The 17,575-nt window shown below is 36.9% G+C and overlaps 1 protein-coding gene across 2 annotated transcripts in view; it reads right to left on the reverse strand.

The window, feature by feature from the left end:
- The window catches only part of LOC107877992 (protein CTR9 homolog), a 51,317-nt gene that overhangs the window by 8,966 nt on the left and 24,776 nt on the right, over positions 1–17,575 (reverse strand). The window contains exons 15-17 of one of the 2 annotated variants that reach the window (XM_047393554.1): positions 10,207–10,287; positions 9,892–10,050; positions 9,585–9,680 (exon numbers count right to left, since the gene is read on the reverse strand). In XM_047393554.1, the coding sequence (XP_047249510.1) occupies positions 9,585–9,680; positions 9,892–10,050; positions 10,207–10,287 (336 nt within the window). The remainder of the gene's footprint in view (positions 1–9,584; positions 9,681–9,891; positions 10,051–10,206; positions 10,288–17,575) is intronic. The other variant, XM_047393555.1, reaches the window with a different exon arrangement.

Here is a 17,575-nt window from a genome sequence, read left to right on the forward strand (position 1 = left end):
GCGGCAAACGTATTTGCCCGAGACTTATAGGCATGAGCTCCTTGCCAAATTGTACAATTTAAGGCAAGGGAGCAAGAGTGTCATGACTTACTACGATGAACTTCAACAATTGATGTTGAAACTTGACCACCGAGGCGAGCAAGTAAGTCATGACACTGTGCGTTTCAAGTTTGGGTTAAACAAGGACATCTCCACTCGCATGACGCTTCACAAATTTGACACCATAGATGGCATCTTCCACGCGGCTTTAGAGGTTGAGAGGGAGCTCAAAGAGAACTCATTCATGGCTGCCCAACCCGAGGCCACCAAGGCTGTCCAAAAACATCCTCCAAGGTATTAAGGTAAATTGAATTCTACTTCCAATCCCAAGGGGTTTCAATATTTCAAGTGTCAAGGGTGGGGGCACAAGGCTAGTGAGTGCCCAAACCGGAGGAATATAATCCTAAGAGAGGGTAGATTGTACTATCTTGGAGAAGAGGTGGGCATTGAATTGGTTAAGAATGATGGCAAACCTCAAGATGGAGAGCAAGAAGAAGCCGAAGTGCAAAATGAAGAGTATGGAGAAGATGTGTAGCCGCAAGAATGAGATTATGAAGTGCCTTTGTAAAAGAGGTGAGCCCATGAATTTGTGGTCAACTTCCTCTCAAGATGGAGAGGATGATACAAGTATGATCATGATCATGATCATGACACTTTTTGAGTAGTTTTGTAGACTAGTCACTAAAGGGCCCTTTTGTCATTTTGTCTATTATTGTAATGTAGTATAAATAGAACATTGTAGGGTTTATTTCTTTAGTTGCTTAATGATATTGAGAGAACACTGCTCTTGGGGAGAGAGAGTCCCAAAACCATAACTAGGGTCACATACAAGTGTGGAATCACTTGTGTGTTGCATTGCTTGATACATTGGTGCTTAGGTGGTGGACGCCTCTCTTGTGTCAATTGTAAGAGATAGGTGATTGTAGTGGGTAGTATTAAGGGTCCAAGAGTGTCATATGTTCTTGGATTCTTAAGATTATACCTCCATTTGTCTTTCTATCTTATTTTGCTGTAACCGTTGGTAGTGTTCTTGTTGTGTAACCTTGTAATTGTTCTATTGTTGAAATCTTATTGTGTTGTTCATCTTCTTCTTGTTGTTACATTAGTTTGGATTGGCTGTTTTGGTGTCAAATACACCATTATATCTTGTATTCTTGTTGTTGGTAGTGAATCCAAGAGTGGTCACCAAAGGGGTCCTCGGTTCTTCAAACTTTTGGACTGTTTTGGTGTTATGTTTCGTGTCTTCTTGGTCTTTCTTGTATCATGCTCGATATATTGTGAACTTGTGTCTCCTTCGCTTGATGATAGCAATATTGTTGTTTTGTAGATTAAGGTGTTGTAACAGACAGCTTAAATTATATAATGGCTATCTTTTTTCCACTTCAGCGCGAATCCTTTGTCTTAACGACATATATCAAGAAAGAGCTTAAGAGAAGTGTTATCGTACTTACTCTTTTCTTGAGAATCATCGAGTTAGTCTATCTCTTGCTTGTCGATGTCTTGTTGATATTGATCCAATTGTGTAGATCTCGGAGTTTGCCGTATCGTGATAATCCCTAAAGTAAGCATTGAGAGACTAATGGAAAAGTTCAATCAAGAGAAGGATCGATGCTCTAATAATGTTAATTCTTGAAATTAGTTAAAGAAACTATATTAAAAGTGGTGACGAGTCACATCGAGTGATATATTAAGTCCTCATTCATAAACAATCTGGTAAGGTAAGGGGAGCATTGGAGTAACTGGTAAAGTTGCTGCCATGTGACCAGGAGGTCACGGGTTCAAACCTTGGAAACAGCCTCTAGCAGAAATACAAGGTAAGGCTGCGTACGATACACCTTTGTGGTGGGGCCCTTCCCCGTACACCGCGCATAGCGGTAGCTTTAGTGCACCGGGATGCCCTTTTTTTTTAATTCATAAACGATCTTCGAAGTAAAGTGACTAAAAAGTAGTATTGAGTTTGAATAAACGAGACGAGTTTTGAATCTTGTCAAGTCATAAAGTAAGTTTGAGAAAATATATCGCAAGTAATGATTCCCCGTTTCTAATCCTCCTGAGTCTATTTGTAGAAGTTAAGCCGAGGCTACAGTGCTAATAAAAGAGAAAAATTATCAAGTCACTTGAGTTAAGCTATACACACACAGACATCAGCATATGCATACTACCGAACAACAATCGGTTGGGCAGGCCCTATGTGGCATATACACCACATGATAGTAGGGCAGGCCTTATATGGCATTCATATGAGTTTAATACACCATCGAGCTATAATTGGTTCGGCAGGCTTTACATGGTTGATGGCACATATTTATTTATATATGATATAAACACCACATGGTTGTTGCCTTGGTGATGGATGTTTTGACGCGTCATATTCAAAGGGGGTGCCTTGGTGTATGCTTTTTGCTGATGATGTGGTATTGATTGACGAGACTCGGGGAGGAGTTAGTAATAAGTTGGAGATTTGGAGACAGACCCTTGAGTCTAAAAGATTTCGTTTGAGTAGGACCAAGACGGAGTACTTGGAGTATAAGTTTAGCGATGTGTCGCAGGAGGCTGACGTGGCTGTGAAGCTGGACTCTTAAGCCATTCAGAAGAGGAAGAGTTTCAAGTATCTGGGGTCTATGATTCAAGGCAATGGGGAGATTGATAAGGATGTCACGCATCATATTAGGGCAGGGTGGTTGAAATGGAGGCTCGCTTCGGGAGTTTTATATGATAAAAAGGTGCCCCCAAAGCTTAAAGGTAAGTTCTACAAAGTGGCAGTCCGACCAGTTATGTTGTATGGAGCAAAATGCTGGCTAGTTAAGAACTCCCGCATCCAAAAGTTAAAGGTGACGGAGATGAGGATGTTGCGATGGATGTGTGGTCATACCAAGAAAAATAGGGTGAGGAATGAGATTGTGGGAGTGGCTTTGGTGGAGGACAAGCTGCGAGAAGTGAGGTTACGTTGGTTCGGGCATGTGATAAGGAAGGGTTCTGATGCTCTAGTGCGGAGGTGTGAGACACTGGCTATGGATGATTTTAGGCGAGGTAGAGGTAGGCCGAAGAAATATTGGAGGGAGGTGATTAGGCATGATATGGAGTAGATTTTAGGCGGGGTAGAGGTAAGCCGAAGAAATATTGGAGGGTGGTGATTAGGCATGACATGGAGTAGTTACAGCTTACGGAGGACATGAACCTTGATAGGAAGGTGTGGAGGAGGCAGATTAGGGTAGAGGGGTAGGGGGTACGAGTGCGTCGGTAATAGTAGGGGGCGTTTTCTATTTGTTTCTGAAGTTTCTTGTTCTTAGGTGGAATGTTGTCTATGATTTAGGATATATAGTTTTTAGTAGTATCTTGTGGCTCTAGTATTATCTTGTGGCTAGCATTGTTAGTTTATTTTGCCTGTACAAGTTTATATGCATTTATGTTTTGTATCTGTTATACTGTTATTGGTCCTAAGCCGGGGGTCTACTACCCTCCCCAGACCCCGCTAGGTGGGAATACACTGGGTATGTTGTTGTTGTTGTTGATATAAACACCACCGAATTATAATCGATTGGGCAGAGATATATATTTATTATGTATGCACACAGACTGCTATGGCTCTTAAGTCACAGAAGACTCACCCGATGTGGCATTCAGGCTCAGGTTGATTCTTATATTTATCTTCTATTTCAGCTGAGTATATGTTTATTTATGACCTACATACCAGTAGATTTTATTCGTAATGGGGCAATGCCCCATTACTGGGATGCTGCATTGAGTCTGTGCTCTGACGGCGTAGTTGCATATGTACAGTAATGGGTGGGTCGGGCCCTCCAGGCCATACGATAGATACAACACTTCTACACTTTGTTTGGATGGTTTTTACCAATGGTATTGTCTTGTATAGTTACTAGTACCCATAACATGTTTGTTTTTATTGTTAATTACTTAAAACTTATCGTATGGTATGGTTTAATTCCATGGTTAGGTAACCATGAAAACTCCCATTTTATGTAACCACTAATTTGGTGAGATTGTTTCCTCACCTTATATTTTTTTCTCATTTTACCTTTACTAATTATTTAAAAAATTCTATTTTAACCTTTATCCAACATTTTTATAGTAGCTCTAATGTGTGAGATTATATAACAACAGGAAACGATATGATCTACCCAAATGTTGTATTCATTAAAGCAATATAGTACGACACGACACAGCACAACACAATACAATACAATACGGTACGTTATGAAACAATACATAACCATTTGAATAGTGTGTTAGAGGCTTGTAGACCTGTGGTATGTGTCAGTATGATTTGAGTGGCCTTGTCGGTCTAGCTGTTAGTGGAAGCTCCAGTTTTTGGCCTTACCGACCTTATGTATATATTTGTGTTGGGCTGACTTTTGTTATCCTACATAGGGAACTCGTCGTGTTGTTCAGTTTTCTTTATTTAATTGAGCATATGTGCTTATATGGCAATCTTGTGCCCAAGAGGTTCAGAAGTATAATTATGTGTGTTATGTTTGGTTCGCTCAATCGGGTGAGGCACTGGGGGTCTGTCGCTCCTTCCCAGATTCGGGGCAGGCATGACACTTCCATTGTGAAATAACAATGCTTGATCTGGACCGAGCAACTTCAATACCTAAAAAGTACTTCAATCTGCTGAGATATTTAGTCCGAAAGAGTTGAAAGAGATGTTGCTTCACATTAGTGATACCATCATGACCATTATCGATGACAATGATATTGTAAGAAAAAACCACCAAATAAATACACAGAGTTGGAGTAAAATGTTGATAAACCACAGTTATCAGTTTCACTATGAGTAATGGCTAACTCCTAAGTTACTTTTGAGTTTACCAAATCAAGCTCGAGGAGACTATTTCAGACAATAGAGTGATCGGCAAAACTAATATACCAAACCACAAGACTCCCCCTAGTAGCAAAACTAGGTGGTTGCTCCATATAAAGTCTATTATTCTTAATATCCAAATGAAAAAGAGGTCAATGACCAATAAAAACCTTGTATAAAAAAGACAAACAAATGCTATATTAGCCATAGCAGGGAATGTCTCACTGCAATCCAAGCCAAATGTGTATGTGTACACTCTGGCAACAAGATGAACTTTAAGCCAACCAATTTGGATGTCCAAACCAACTTTGATTGCATGAGCCCATCGACCAATGGTTGACTTCCCTGAAGGTAGAAGGACAAGCTCCCAAGTACCGCTCACATATTAAAAAGACATCTTGTCAATCATAGTTGGTTGTCAACCTGGAGGAGAAAGTGCTCACTTGTGAACTTAGGAAAAGACAACGACGAGACAAAAGCATAATGGGGGTATGATAGATGATGATAACTTAAAAATGTAGAATGGGAATTGGTATTACGAGTGGACCATATACTTTTTCAAAGTGCAATTGGTTGACAAGGAGACGAGTATCAATACCGGTAGGATTGGGTGTAGGGCGCGAGTCATCTGAGCCTGATACTGAACGCTAACGACAATGATAAGTTAGGAGTGGTGGCGTTGTCTGGGGAGGTCAGAGTAACAATAGATTCCTCAAAAGCTGGTATAAGTAAGATCTAAGTAAGGCCAAGCACATAAAAAGTGACATCCACTGACATAAGATATCGATGAAGATTAGGTGAGTACCAACAATACCCCTTTTGAACTCGAGAATAACCAAGGAAGACACTCTCGAGAGCACGGTGAGGAGCTAATTCATCCTTAGAGAAGCCATAAACTGCTAAGATTAGGAGGATAAGCATTTCAAGGCATTATCGCTACAAAAAGAATGAATAGAAACACCAAAATGATTTCATTTTGGGTAAAGTCATCATTTCCACCCTAAACTATACTCGAAAAGTTGAACACACACCTAAACTATTGAAATGACCTAATACACACCTATACTATTTAAAAGTGAATTTATTTACTCCTTAAAAAGTCACAACCAGATTTTTTCCTGTATGTGTACGTGTCAATAGCATATTTTTTTCATTTTTTTCTTTTCCTCGATTAATCACCAACTTCAATCTTTTTTTAGTTTAAATCTAGGCAAAGTCCATCTATTGATAAAACAAACGGATTCGAGCGGGTCAAAGCGATCCGAATCCAACAAGCGAAATAATCTCAATTTTTTCACTGTTTCATAACCTTCCACCATTTTTGTGAAATTCAAGAAACCCAAACCCAATTTGATAAAATTTGAGCAAATCATAACCCAATTCATATGCAAACACAGAACTCAATTCTTGAAATTCAAGAAACCCACGATCCAGTTCAGTAAAATTCATGTAATTCACAATTCAATTCAAAAATACAAGAGACCCATAATCCAACTTTGTAAAATTCGATAAATCCATAACCCAATTCGCAAAATTCGAAAAACCCACAACACAATTCAGTAAAATGCAAGAAACTCATAACCCAACTCGTGAAATTCAAGATACTCATAACCCAATTTTGTAAAATTCGAACAACCCACATCCAATTTAATTCCCAACTACCTACAACAAAAAACAGAAAAAATATTTTAAAAAAACAAAGTTAATAGAACAAGTGTATTTGTGAACTCACCAGTGAATTGACGGAAGTTAAGAGAAGAAATGGAGCTACGGAATTAGAGATGGAGTTAAGAAAGAGGAGAAAATATGGAAAAAGACAGATGAATAGATAAAAAGAAGAAAAGGAAAAACACATAAAAAAGTAAAGAAAAAAATAAAAACTATATAAATATAAACAAAAAACTAATTAAATATAATTAGTTGATAAAATCCAATTGAATGATGACATGTGGGCATTTAAATAAGTTTTTTTTTTCGTTTCACACGCGTGTAGGAATGTGCATATCACATTCTTTGTCAGGACAGTTTTGAGGGGTAAATAAATTCATTTTTAAATCGAAAAAGGTACGAATATACCCCTGACCTTTGATAAATGGTACAGATATACCCTCCGTCATACTTTAGGTACAATTCTACCCCTGTAGTTAATAAAAAGGTACATATATACCCCTGAACTTTGATAAATGGTACAGATATACCCTCCATCATACTTTAGGTACAAATATACCCTTGAACTTTGATAAATGGAACAAATATGCCCTCCGTCATACTTTAGGTACAAATGTACACTTGCCATTAATGAAAAGGTACATATATACCCTTCTCACTAACGGCAGGACACGTGTCACAACCCTATTCATTTGGCCTTTTTAAATTTAATTTATCCCAAGTCCATTCCAAAATAATTCTAATTTAACTCATAACCCAATTCAAATAATAACCCAAACCCGATTCGGTTTAACAGAAAAAAAAAAAAAAAAATAAACATGCATGAATAAAGATGTATCTTGAAGGTTTTATTACACCGGCTCAGGTTTGGGTTATTGTTTGGATTGATTTGTGGGTTAAATTAGAAATATTTTCAGATAGAATAGGGATAAATTAAATTTAAAAAGGGCAAATGAACAAGATTGTGACACGTGTCCTGCCATTAGTGAGAAAGGTATATGTGTACCTTTTCATTAACGGCAAGGGTATATTTGTACCATTTATCAAAGTTTAAGGGTATATATGTACCTTTTTATTGACAAGGGATATATTTGTATCATTTATTAATGTTCAAGGGTATGTATGTACCTTTTCATTACCAGCAAGGATATATTTGTACCTAAAAAATATAACGGAGGGTATAGCTGTACCATTTATTAAATTTTAGGGGTATATTCGTACCTTTTCCGTTTTTAAATAGTATAGGTGTGTATTAGGTCACTTCAATAGTTTAGGTGTGTCTTCGACTTTTCGGGTATAGTTTAAAGTAGAAATGATGACTTTTCCCATTTCATTTTTCAGCAAAAACTTGAGTAAAGAAAACAACTTAGAACGATCTTTCACTAATAAAATCCAAGAACATCTTGAATAATCATCATGAAACAAACAAAATATTGAAATCCTAACATCGAACTGACTCTACTAGGACCCCAAATATCATAATGAACTAATGAAAAATAGACTCTATGCTACGTCGAAATGTGGTGCGGGTATGTTTCTAAAACTGAATAACATGTCTGAGAAGAACGAGATAGAGGCATCAAATTGGAATCAATAGATAGGCACAACTGATTACATAATTGAGCATCAACCTTTTCTCATTGTGCTCGAGTCTTCTAGTCAACTCCATCAATAGTCGTTTTGGTTAAGTGATCTTGAATACCTTGACCTCCGCAACACAACTCAACCAAGAAAGTCCAAGCAACATAGTTTGAACTTCTCAGTGAGGATTCTGATGTAATCACCAAACCTGAATTTCCACATCCCATGTTTTGGCACCAAAAGAACCAAACTCGAAAGACAAGTTTGGATTAAAGAGTCTAACCAAAGTTTAGCAAATAACCACAAATTATAAAGCTGGCCAGAGAAGAGTACTATCGGATCTTCCTGAAAAACTTGCCTAATAATGGCTTAACAAGTTGCTGGTTGTCTAAAGTAGTCTTAAAGACTGCCGAAAAGTTTGAAACAAGTTGGAAAAGGTGTAGAAGCAGACTGATTCCCAGTGTAGGGGAAATGCAGAAAAGCCACCAGGACAGTGACTAGAGTGGGGGATAGGTTCCATCGACTAAAATAGAAAACAATAGAAGAGATGACTCGGAAATCTTGGACGACACAAGGAAAAAGATCGGTTTTGGAAGATGGCCTAGAAAGGTCTCATGTGCCCAGCAAGTGAGACGGAGTTCAGCCGGCACAATACGTTGTATCTGCTGGTGATTTTCTGGGGTTTTCTTGCCTGTGTTTCCTTAAACCTCGTGGTGGTATCAGTTTTCGCAATATACCCACCTGAGAAAGAGTGACGCAATCTACCTGAAAAATGGCATGGTGATTTGTCCCAGACTCTGCACAGCGAGAATTCCTTACCAAGGCTCTGATACCATGTGAGAAACAAAAAGGCATGGAAAATAATTATTGAGATATGTTACTTAACTGTCCTACACTATTCCTTTATTATATACATAACTTATACACTACTAAAATACCTATTTTTCAATGTGAAACACTAAGCATAGTATTATACACACTATGTAATTCACAACCAAAAAGAGAACTGGGAAAGGTCAATATGCTTCATGGACAAACATATTTGAGAAGTCATGGGACATCCAAAGATCCCAAATAGATCAACTTGACAATGAAAACTCCAAGTTGCAGTAAATGAATTCACTTAACAAACATGATCCACTTAAAGCTGGACCATTTGGTAATCATTTATTCAGTTTCAAGAGCAATCATGGTTTTTTCTTTTCCATCTTCCTCTGAGGTATTACAATCTTACTAAAACTTGGCTTCAACAGATAGCAACTTAAAAGAATTAGAAAGCACACAAACTACATGGTAAATTAACTTAGATGAGTGAGGTTTGCTAGAGTGATAGAGGACCTCTACCACCAGTAGGTGGAGGTTACAGTCACGTGGAGGTAAGTGGGAATAGTGTTGATCCGCCTGGGTGGGTTGTTGTTGAGGGATGGGTGGTGGAACCTGAGATTTGAAAATGTTACTGTGAAAAGAACAATACCTTTGTATAAAGTTCCTTAGCCTTCTCCAGATGAGTAGCTTCCAACTTCGGAGCTCTTTTCTCATTCCGAATCGCGGCGAAGTAGTTCCAATTTCCCTTTAAAATACAGGAAAATCATATAATAAGCTGATGTTCCAGGTTGTACTAGAAGCTTAAATAATAATGACAAAGGTTGTAAGTCAATACTTCCTTGAAATCAAGAATCAAGCAGAACAACAGCATGACGAGAAAAATGTGCCCAAGGTGGGAATTATGCAAATCATAAACTAATAACAAAAAGTCATGAGATGAGAAAGTTGATACTCACCAGACAAAGAGTAGCATAAGAATCATTTCCATCAGTTGCATCCTTAGCAGCCCGAAAAGTTTCTTTTGCCTTAACCCAGTCATCATTCTTAAGTTCTAAATCACCGAGCATTAGCAGCGCATCTGGGCACTTCTCGTTCACTTTGAGCGCATCATTAATCTGTAAACAAACAACAACTACACCTTAATCCCAAAAAAGTTGGGTTCGCATCACCAATTCTTGGTCAACGAAAATCTTTTGTACAAGGGGTTTTTGGGTAATTGAGAATTAATGGAAGATAGTTTGCATATAAGGATAAAAGGAGAGAACAACAACCAGCTCATTGCTTAGCTGCACGTTATTTCGGGCTTTTGCAATGGCAGCCAGCCTCAGATAAGCATCTGCATACGCTGGATACTGAAATTTAGGTAAAAAGGTTACACGAGATTACCAAAGATGACATAAAGACAAAGTGACAAAAGATACAACCATTATATAACATCCATGTGATTTGCATCTTCTTACTGACTTTCAAACTGTAAACAGAGGAAATCATTTAACTGATTTTCAGGCAGCAAAATCACCCTTCGGTGGTGTTATTACAGCTAATGAGGCACCATCAACAGAGTTATACAAGGCCATCTGTATTGGGCATGAATAGAGTGCGACTCTTTGGTTAGCAAGTTAAAGGCACTGATTGATTCAAGTCATAAATCAGCCCAGTATGACTACTATATCTTATCAATAAATTATTACCGAAAATTCATTGTTTCAGTTAACTATATATAATTAGATAACAGATATATCCACGGCTATAAAGATCTGCATCTCTATATTAATCTATCTCATAACCAAATGTGGAGAATCAACATTAAAGAGTGTGACCAACATCCTAAAGTCTCACCCCCTCCCTAAAGTTGTTCTCTCATGATGTATCTGGGATAAGTAAGCCACCAGTTCCCTCCTTTATTTAACCACTCCATTAGGCATTAAGACGAGGGATTGTTTTCCTATTTACGCTATTCTCTACCTTTGTTCAGGATTACATTGAGCAGGTAGTGGCAAAGGAAGCTGCTGAGATAAAGACCCCCCCCCCCCCCCTCCCTTTCCATTAAGATGGAGAGGTTCTCCATCACCACCATTACGGCTTAGTACTATTGATTTCACGCAACCACTCTGTATTTACCATCTTTTACAGGATTTCAGAAACAATTATGCAAGAGATAGACTAACCGTGGGGTGTTCAGCAGATATGGAGACTTTCCCTGGGTTGGAATGCTCACGTGACTTACCATGCGGGAACAGTCAGTCAAAGACCCTCTTTTTAATAAAGAGGCTGCCCCGAAAAAGAAATTGGGCCCAGATCTGTTGGCCCAAAGTTTTTCAGTTTGGAATATTAAGAGGGCATGCTAAAATGAGCCCAAAACCGTCCCATTAGAGGAGGAATTAAAAGCTAAGTCTTTTACTTCAATTCTGGAACCACAACTTAGATAAAGACATGGATACAGAGAGTGGAGAAATTAGAGAAGACCAACAAGCTGCAATCGAGGAACAAAATCAAATATTGCTCATTGAAGATAGGGGAAAACAGGCATCGGGTTCTCAGGTGGAAGGAAACATGCACATGCAGCCACAGAATCTCAACAAAACAGTGTGCTGGGCAATTGAAGAACCAGTCCCCCTAAATTCTGTGAATGTGGTAGATGAGAGGGATGTGGAATTTGATGCAACAATAAGGGTTCACCAAATTATAATCAGAATGGCTAAGGAGTTTGGGTTGGTATTTCATGGATATGAGAAGGAAACTCTGCAGCTTTTCATGAAAATTGATAGCAAGCGACATGGAGTTTCAGTAACATAAGAACCTGGAACCCCAAAAAAGAATGGAATCAAAGAACTGAAGAGCCTTGAGAGAGGGAGCTGTTTTCTGAGAAATGGGGTTGAATCAACAATCAAAAAGGATGCTGAGATGTTTTATGTTTTCAAAAATCAAAAGTCGAAGGGGATATTGTGTCATTATCAAAGAATTATGGCCTAATAGATGGGAAAAGCATGTAGAATTGGAGGCTAGTGGGACAAGAGGGGGCATTGTAATATTATGGGATAGCAGAGTATGAGAAGGGGAGATTAGCAGTTTGGGTGCATATTCCATACCATGCAAGTTCTCTGGCAAGACTGAAGAGCTCAATTGGCATTTGTCCAGCGTATATGCTCCAAACAACACGATGGAACGGAAGGAGGTTTGGTGGGAATTGGCAGGTGCTAGAGGACTATTTATTGGGCCATGGGTGGTGTGTGGGGATTTCAATATTGTCAGATTCCCATCAGAAAGGAAGAATGGAAACAGAATCACTAAGGCAATGAATGACTTTTCTGAGTTTATTGAAGATATGGATCTAATAGACTTGCCCCTATCAGATGGAAAATACACTTGGAGAAAGGGTGATAGGCGAGAAACAGCTACCAAGCTGCCAGACTGTAATTCCTGGTTTCTATGGATTAAAATGAGGGCTTTAGAAACATAAAACAATCAACAATGCACAAAATCACTTCTAATCATTTCCTTGTGATGTTGCAATGTGGTAACTGGGATCCTATTTTAAGTTCGAGAACTGGTAGTTACAGGGCTTTAATGATAGGGTAAAAGGGTGGTGGGATGCATTTGTGAGTGAAGGGAGGCCTGATTTTCTTTTGGCTTATAAATTAAAAAGCTTTGAAGGACAAGCTTAAGGAGTGGAGCAAAACGCTATAAGGAAACTTGACATTACAGAAGACTAGCATACTCAATCAACTTGCAGAATTGGAGAAGATTCATGATCAAAGGAACTTAACCAAGGAAGAGTTGTATGCAAAAACATCCTAATGAGTTGAATTTGAGGAAATCGCAAACCATGAAGAGGTGGCTCGGAGAAAAAGATCTAGGGCTCTTTGGTTGAAACAAAGGGATAAAAACATAAAATTCTTCCATTGGACTGCAAATGCTCACAAGAGATGTAACAACATTGACAAGTTGATAATTGAAGGGGATATTGTGGACAATCCAGCTAATACTACAAGGGATTGTTTCTTTTTACCAAAAGTTTTACACTAAGATGGAGAATTGGAGGCCTCAAGGTAATCTGCCCCAAGATTACTTAAGAGGAGAATCAATTGTTACAAAGCCCTTTCGGTGAACAAGAAATTTGGAAAACTGTGAAGTCTTGTGCTGGAGACAAAGCTCCAGGACCCGATGAATTTTTCATGGAATTTTTTACTCAATGTCGGGAGGTGGTAAAAACAGAAGTGGTTGCAGCAATACAAACCTTCTATGAACAAGGTGTTTATGAAATAAGCTTTAATGCCACTTTTGTGGCTCTGATTCCTAAGAAAGTGGGTGCAAAAGAATTGAAAGATTTTAGACCTATTGCCTTAATAGGTAGATTTTACAAGATTATTGCTAAAATACTAACCAAAAGACTCAAGAAAGTGATGAACAAATTGGTGGGTACGCAGCAGATAGCCTTCATCAAAAGTAGACAAATTATGGATGCAATTCTAATTGAAAATGAATGTGTAGATGCAAGATTTAAAAGCCAAGAACTTAGAATTGTGTGTAAACTCGACATTCAAAAGGTGTATGATCACTTGAACTAGAATCACTTATTGGAAACTTTGAGGAAGTTGGGATTTGATGATAGATTGGTCAGCTGGATTAGGTACTCAACACAGTAAAATTCCCAATATTGATCAATGGTTCACCAGTGGGATTTTTTCAATCTCAGAGGGGCTTGAGACAAGGAGATCCTCTATCTCCTTTCCTTTTTATCATTGCCATGGAGGGGTTACATGACTTGTTGAAGACTGCTCAAGCAAACAAATAGATACGGGGATTCAAGGTGAAGTCAAGTACTGAGAGCGAGTTAGAGATTTCACATCTACAATACGCTGATGATACTGTTGTATTCTGCGAGGCCGATTCTGAACAGGTGACATTATTGAGGGTAATCTTTATGTTGTTTGAAGCTACTTCTGGTTTACATATTAACAGGATCAAAAGTTTTATTTATCCAGTTAATAAGGTAAACCAGATTCAATCCTTGGTTGATGATCTTGGAGGTAAAATAGGAGAATTACCAACAATATATTTGGGGATTCCCTTGGGGGCAAAAGTAAGTCAATAGAAATTTGGAATGGGGTCCTATAGAAAATTGAAAAGAAGCTAACAAGTTGGAAGATTCGATATCTCTCAATTGGTGGTAGGCTAATTTTGATCAATTCAGTCTTTGATGCAATGCCTACATATATGATGTCATTATTTCCAATACCTGGGAATGTCTTGAGTAAGATAAATGTCTTGAGAAGGAAACAGTGACAAAAAGAAGTATCACCTGGTTAAATGGAGATCCATCATCGTTAGCAAGAAGGAAGGGGGATTAAGCATTAAAAATCTGAAATCCCTGAATCAAAGTTTGATGTTGAAATGGCTGTGGAGATTTGCTAGTGATGAAGAATCATAATGGAAAGAGGTGATTAAGGAAAAGTATGGCATAGAAGGTAGATGGACAACCAAGACTGTGGAGGGTCCTTAGGGGGTTAGTCCATGGAAGTCAATCAAGAACTTGTGGCCTAAACTCATGAACAAGGTAAGCTTTAAAGTTGGAATGGCATCAAGACATCCTTTTGGAAGGATAAATGGCTAGGTCGAGGAATTCTGAAACAACTCTTTCCGGATCTCCATATTTTATCTCAACAACAACAAGCAACAACAGGGAAGGTATGGAGCAACCATGAATGGAATTTGATCTTTAGAATATGCTTGAATGATTGGGATATTGATAGGCTAATAGAGTTCCTCAACACTCTAGAGCTGTTTACAAGAATTACAACTTCGGAGGATGGCATCAAGTGGCAAGGAAATAATCAAGGAGAATTCTCCATCAGATCAGCCTACAAAAAATTCAACCTGTTCAACAATCAGATTGGGTGTTTGGCCTGGAAGATGATATGGAAAGTCAAAATTCCCTGTAAAGTATCTTGTTTTACTTGGCTATTAGCTAGAGGAAAAGCACTCACACAAGACAATCCTTGCAAGAGGGGTCATCATCTATGTTCCAGATGTTTTTTATATGGGGAGAAAGCTGAGACAATTAATCATTTGTTTTTGCACTGTGAACAGACCAGACAATTATGGAGGATGTTCCTCAACTTTAGGGGGATTCTACGAACCATGCCAAGTAATATAGTTGATGTCCTAGCATGTTAGAACAGAGAAGGCATTCCATGCATTTGGTGGACAGTTTGGGAAGAGAGAAACCAAAGATGTTTTGACAATAAAACCGACCATTTCCAGAAGATTAAGATGAAGTGCTTAGGATTGTTCCTTTTTTCGGTGTAAAGGAATAGCTTTAGAATATCAAGAAACAACCTTTGATGTATTAGAATCCTTGTGAGATGATAGAGGATCAGATGCTCTATACTTTTGTAATCTGTAATTAAGGGGTGCTACATTGTTTATGTGTAGTCTTATATAAATATACAAATATGTTACCTTCTCAAGAAAAAAAATATGTATCATACCATTTTTTATTTGGTGATAGGTTCACATTAAGCTTGCAAAATATAAACACCCAATTGACTTTCTAAATAATTAGGAATTTTTTTTATATAAACTTGTTAAATGATTCAATTTTTACAATGGAGATTATCAAATTTAAAATTGATAACTTTTGTACGTCCATCAAAATTGAAAGCAATGTTTGAATTCACATTTTCTGTTTTTGGTTCAACAATCAAGATTGATGAATCTATGAATGTATTCATACTCTGTTATTTGATCTTCTATTTTACATCTTTTTGACAAATAACTCAATAGCCTCTTTTTCTTAAACAATTTTATACAACAATAGAAGATCAAAAGGGGCACAGTGGAGCACAAAACATCCCACTTTCACGCATGATCGAGGAAGGGCAGCACCAAGGGGTTAGGCAGTCTATCATGACGCAAGCATCAGTGGTTGATTTCACAGCTCAAACTTGTAAACAATAAACCATACGGGGACAACTTTACCGTTGCTCCAAGGCTCCCCCTTCTATACAATAGTTATAAATACTACAAATAATTCACAAATTTAAGGATTCAAATTAGTGCTTCCTTGTCCAAAGGATTCCATCTACAAGCGTCATTGCATCTAATTTTCAACGTGAATCCAAGCACTGCTTTCTTTAAATAAAATTTATTAGAAACTGTGTAATTTACAATATATCACATTTTTATAGCTTGAAAGTATCTAAAAATTGCTGGAAGAAGTGCAATTCTTTTTTTAATTAAAAATTAAATCAATATGTTGTCCTCAACATTTAGGTAACAATCGTTTAAAGTACCAAGACATACTGGAATTTCAAAACAAAAGAAAAATAAAAATTTTATAACACAGAGTTCTTTTGTTGACCCTATGCAGACCTTTATTCTTGAATTTAAGGGTCTGTTTGGATAAGCTGAAAAAAAATGGCTTTTAAAAAGCTCTTTAAAAGTGCTGAACTTATTTTAAAAATAAGCAGTTACGTGTTTGAATAAAAGTACTGAAACTGCAAAAAAGTTATTGATGTGTTGGGCAAACAAGTTCTTTTAAGCACCTTTTTTTGGTCAAAATGTCTGAAATACCCTTAAAGTTGTTAACAATATATAGAGTTGATTATCATTAATTTTTATTTCTAAAATGATTCAAATTAAAATTAATATATATTTTAATATATATATATATATATATATATATAATATTTTCATGAATGAATATTAATTTGTGCGCTAAAAACTTTTTTTTGATTAAACAAGTTTAAATCATTAAGCAAAATATATACTCCCTCCGTCTCAAATTACCCGTCCCAAATTGAGATGGCACATTGATTAAGAAAAATAATTAATAACATGGCTAGTTTACCATAGTACCCCTATTAAATGGTGTTTAACTTTTAATTTGAAGAAAAAATAATTAATGCAAAGGGTAAACATAAAAAAAAAAAAAATTATCTCTTCTTGATTAATGAAAAAAGATAAGTAAAATGGGAAATCAAATTAAGAAATTTGGAACGGGTAATTTGGGACAGAGGGAGTATGTTACTAATCATTATAATTACATTAATGGATAAATAGTTGGTCACAAATGATACTATTTGTTTGATAAAAAAACTCTTAATTAGAAAACATATTACTCGTTGATTGAGCAATGACTATCACTATTAAAACATTGGCGAATATGAATGTTGCGTCGTGAAATATAGATGGATCATTCACTAATCGTCCATGAAGTTGTATATCTTCAATGAGTATTCTTCATGTATTTTGGTTGGTGAATTATTTTTTTTATTAGAGAAATTCATATGTTGTACAATAATAATTGTTCAAATTTAAAAGAATATATTAAAGAAAGAGACTAATATATAAAAATTCATACTTCATAAATTAGAAGTTTCATACAAAAGAAGTATTAATATAGTTAATGTTAAGTTCGCCATAAATACCAAAAGTGAAAATATTCAATTAATACAAGCATTAAGCATTGAAACCTATTTTGGGGCTACACAAGGGTAATTTTGGAATAAGGAAGAATTTTGAGGGACAAAAATGTTTTTTAATTGGTCAAACTAAAATGGCTTAAAAGCCAAAAAAAAAAAAGTAAGTTAGGAATTTGAGCTTTTAGTTTTCGGCTTTTTTTAAGCCAAAATTAGC

Source organism: Capsicum annuum, chromosome 7, assembly GCF_002878395.1.
Source record: "Capsicum annuum cultivar UCD-10X-F1 chromosome 7, UCD10Xv1.1, whole genome shotgun sequence".
NCBI classification, from domain to species: Eukaryota; Viridiplantae; Streptophyta; class Magnoliopsida; order Solanales; family Solanaceae; genus Capsicum; species Capsicum annuum.